A 4,545-nucleotide genomic window follows, 5' to 3' on the forward strand; every position below is an offset into this window, starting at 1 on the left:
AAGGCCTCCACGACACCCCCCCCCTACCGCCAGCCTGTCCAAGGCAGCATGCCCCCCCCCCCGGGATGGGGCATTGCCGTCGCTCGTGAAGAAACCGACGCGACGCACGACCAGTGCATCTTCGTAGAATAGGCGATGCTGCCATCGCTCTCTCACACATCGCTCTCTCACACATCGCTCTCTCGCGCGTCGCTCACCCTCGAACATGTGCGCGGCTGCCTGTGGCGACTCTCGCATCGCGTCCATGAAGATGGCCGGCAGGAACTTGGCGAGGATGATTCGCACGCGCGGCCCCAGCAGCTTGTCCATCATCATCTTCGCGAAGAGCTCAGCCGCCCTCTCCCGCACGGCCGCGTTCGTAGAGTTGCAGAACAGGTCGAGCAGATAGAGCAGGCCGCCTGCGACGATGATGCGAAACGGCAGAAGATAAAAAACAGAATAAAAAAACATTATTTTTTAATTAATTTTAAAAAAAATTCTTGTATAAATTTTTATTTTGAATTTTATTAATACAGTGTAGCCCCGTTATAACACGATGGTTGGGGTGCATAAAATGTCATCGCAAAAAAAGTAGGGTCGCACTAAATCGGGGTTATATATACGTGGCTATATAAGAGCAAAAAAAGGGAGTCCAAGGACTCGTCGCGTTATATTCGAAATTCGCGTTAAATCGGGGCGCATAACATTAGGTTCCACTGTATTATAAAAAAATTCTTCATAAATAATTTTTTTTAATTCGTATAAAAATCTATCAATTTTAATTTTATCATTATTAAAAAAATTCTTCATGAATAAATTAATTAAATTGATTATTGGAAATAGCAGTGAGCACCACCTACACTTTAAACAAGCTTGTTTACCGGCAGGTTTACAGAACTCTCAGGAATTTCATTTTATTTAGAGGAAGTGGCTAAAAAGTGCCGCCACCTGATCGAATATTATTAAATTAAAATATATATATATATATATATATATATAATTGAAAATGATGTTAATAAATAATGTAAAAATAAAAACTTGTAAAAATATGAAAATAAAAAAATATTTGCACTGAACAATAAGCAATCTTAAATAACGTGGTTAGGGGGCAGAACACAGCTAGGGCAACTAGGTACAGAAGATGCAGGCATGAAAATGACCGGTAAAGAAAAACACTGAAAACCCCCGAGGCGGAGGAGGTTGGTATTGGGGGGAGGGGGGAGGGGTACCCGCTCCCACGGTAGGGAGATTTTTTAATTTTGGGGGTCAAAATCATGCAATCTGGTGCATTCTGTAATGAGATTTTTAACCTTATATTTAAAGAGAATCTGGATTAAGATAATTCCATATAGCAGAACACATACCGAAACAGGATCTGAATAAACATTTTTATCAATAACAGCAAGCAGAAAGAGGGGCATTTAAAAGAAACAAATGTGATAAAAGATGTATATAATCTGCATAGAATACATGTACGTCCACACGCAAGAACCAGCGTGCAACCCAGGGTAACACTGAAAGGTCACCTCTGGCTAGACTGGTTCGCGGCCGCACTGTTTATCGCAGAGCGTGTACATTGTCTAGCAGAGCGTGAGGCCGGATACCAGTCTACCCTTCGGTAAAAACAATAAGGTTGCTTGCTGCTAGACTGGTACCCGTTCGCCACCTTCACTCCGGCATATATCTTTCGCTACACAGACGTTAGTGTAGCGTGTGGAACTGTCGACCGGGTATCAGTCTAGCTTGCTGCCAGCCGCAGTAGCCAATCGATAAACCGTGCGCCTGCATGTACATATTATGCCCGTGGTAGATTACGAATGCTGCACGTGAACTCGGAAAAAAAACCGGAAAACTGCGGAAACAATTCTGGGATCGGGGAAAAAGCGGAAAATTTTCATGCCTGAAGATGGTGCCACCTATACTCCGACTTGCCTTCACGGATGTAACTAACAGCTGGTTGATTGACCTACCTTTCTGCACAGCTTCATTGATGATTTTAGTGTTGGAGGTGAGAGCATAGAGGGTCTCTATCACAGTGAGCTGGCACTGAGGCAAGCTGCCTATCAGTAACAGGAGGTAGACCAGTATCTCCGATGCCGCGATGTCACCCACGCACTCCTGGTTCTTCGTCACGCTCACGATGACCTGGCCGTGTTGCATGTTATTAGTTAGCATCAATATGTATGTGTCTTTGAAACACCATGTCTACAGTAAATGTGACACTTCACTACGCTCCATGATATCGGTGCATTTTTGTTAACAAACACTAACAAACTGGTTATGAGGACTACAGCTAGCATTCAACCCTTTGTAATTATACATGTAGACATGAGTAGCAATTTTATTGCACTATCTGGCAAATACAATTGGAAAACTATTTAACTGCTCATAGCATTACAGTCAAACCATCACCAAATCACAGTGGCTTGTAAGAACTAATAAATTGCATAACAATGATGTAATAGGCGATGACCCATCCTCGCAACCTTAAATCTACTAAGCAGTGCGATTACCCAAATAACGTTTAGAAGGACGTCCACAAATAACATGCAGACATTAACAATAATGTGCAGCAGATGGCGCCACCTACCTCGAGTGCAACCGTCTGCACGCGGTCGCAGCCGTTGAGACGCAGCAGAGAGAAGAGGAGCCGGAAGTGACCAATGCACTGAATTTCAACACCTACAATAAACCGTAGTAAATATCACAATAAATTCAATTATGAGAAAAGAACGCTATTGAGTAGCTTGTACGAATGGGGTTGACGTACTCATTTCTGTGGACATCTCACATGTCAACCTAGCTCTAGTACTATAGCCATTGCTCGCCACAGGCCTGTGGCGAACAAGGGCTAAAGTACTAGAGCTAATGTTAGCCATGTGTCGTGACGTTTGTGTGAAGACAAAAAATAAAATAGAGAAACAGACCCTGAGGATATAATAGCACACAGCTCGCTAGTGAAGAGACTGACCTTTCCCCGGTGTCGTATCTTTAACACCATCAGGTTAGCACAAAAAACGCAAGCCAGGTATATAAAACATTTACCATGAGCAATAGTTACATTATATAGTAGTGGATATCAGAATACGTCATTTGACTCAAGATGGCTGCCAGCCTAACGAACAGTGACATGTAGCTGTACTAACACCTGCTTTACATCTGTGAGCTACTAATGAAGAATTATAGAACGTTTACACTATCAAAGCAGCTTGATAAATACAAATACACTTAAAACAAGAAAGGATAAAGGCAAACATGCTCACGGAAGGTAGAAAGCTTGAAGTGCCGTGCATAAACATACAGCACGTCTATGAAGGGTGTATACACTTATGTAATTATTTATGTGCTATGCACCTATGAATATGATGCGTCTAGCCTCAGAAACTATACAATACGCCGCAAACAGAGCATTGTGCACGACAACCCGGAAAGCGGTTGGCTATTACGACACCGACGCACGCGATATCACACACGTGTGGTCACAATTACTTTGCATCATATATATGCTAATTACTTTGCATTACACAATTACACAATTATTTCGCATCAGATGCCAACAACCGCCGCCACCGACCTGGATTGTTCTGTATGATGTTGCACAGAGCTTCGAGCGCCATCTCCACATGGCGCAGCCGGTCCAGCTTGTTCGAGTCGGCGAGGTTTCCGCTCTTCGTCAGCTGCAGCAGGGAGTGCAGGTACTGAGCCTGAGAGCCGAGGAAGTCCAGCAGGTCGATGGTGAAGCCCTTCGCATTCTGTCGGAAAAACGACGACGTTGGTACGTAGAGAATACTGTTACTTGGATCGGCCACCATGAATACAATCCTATATACACTCTGAATGGTCAGTGGCACTATTGGTTTCATTGTGGTACTGATTCACAACTTTTTTCACAACTTTTTCATCATTGATACAATCCTTTCGCGTAAGGTAGAAAAAATGTCGGGTTAGTCTGAAATTCTATCAGAAAAAAACGTCAACCTTGGCACGGGGAATCTTGTTACTTGGATCGGCCATCATAAATACTATCCCATATACACTCTGAATGGGCAATGGCACTATTGGTTTCATTATGGCAACAGTACTAATCCACAACTTTCAGAACAATGTCTGAAATTCTGTCAGAAAAGTGTCAACATTGGCACGGAAGATCTTGTTACTTGGATCGGCCATCGTGAATACAATCTTTCACGTAAGGTAGAAATATGTCAAGTACGTTAGAAAAAAACGTCAATGTTTAGCACGGGGAACCTTGTTACTTGGATCGGCCATCGTAAATACTATCCTTTCACGTAAGGTAGAAAAACGTCAGGTACGTCAGAAAAATGTCAACGTTGGCATGGAGAATCTTGTTACTTGGACCGGCCATCATAAATACTATCCTATATACACTCTGAATGGTCAATGGCACTATTGGTTTCATTGTGGTACTGATTCACAACTATTTTAAAGGTACACTATTGCAATGTGAAGATTTATTTTTATTCAATGATTACATAACATCTCTATTCTCATAGTACAAACACTATTGACCTCTGTTGCACCATTTTGACAGCCTTGCATTGTATC

At 42.6% G+C, this 4,545-nt stretch overlaps 1 protein-coding gene across 1 annotated transcript in view; it reads right to left on the reverse strand.

The window, feature by feature from the left end:
• LOC106821300 (dnaJ homolog subfamily C member 13-like) overlaps positions 1-4,545 on the reverse strand; it is a 28,143-nt gene that overhangs the window by 6,477 nt on the left and 17,121 nt on the right. The window contains 4 exon segments of the mRNA XM_014826052.1: positions 198-398; positions 1,950-2,124; positions 2,570-2,661; positions 3,554-3,812. Of these exon segments, the coding sequence (XP_014681538.1) occupies positions 198-398; positions 1,950-2,124; positions 2,570-2,661; positions 3,554-3,812 (727 nt within the window).

Source organism: Priapulus caudatus, unplaced genomic scaffold (assembly GCF_000485595.1).
Source record: "Priapulus caudatus unplaced genomic scaffold, Priapulus_caudatus-5.0.1 Scaffold68, whole genome shotgun sequence".
In the NCBI taxonomy this organism is placed as follows: domain Eukaryota; kingdom Metazoa; phylum Priapulida; class Priapulimorpha; order Priapulimorphida; family Priapulidae; genus Priapulus; species Priapulus caudatus.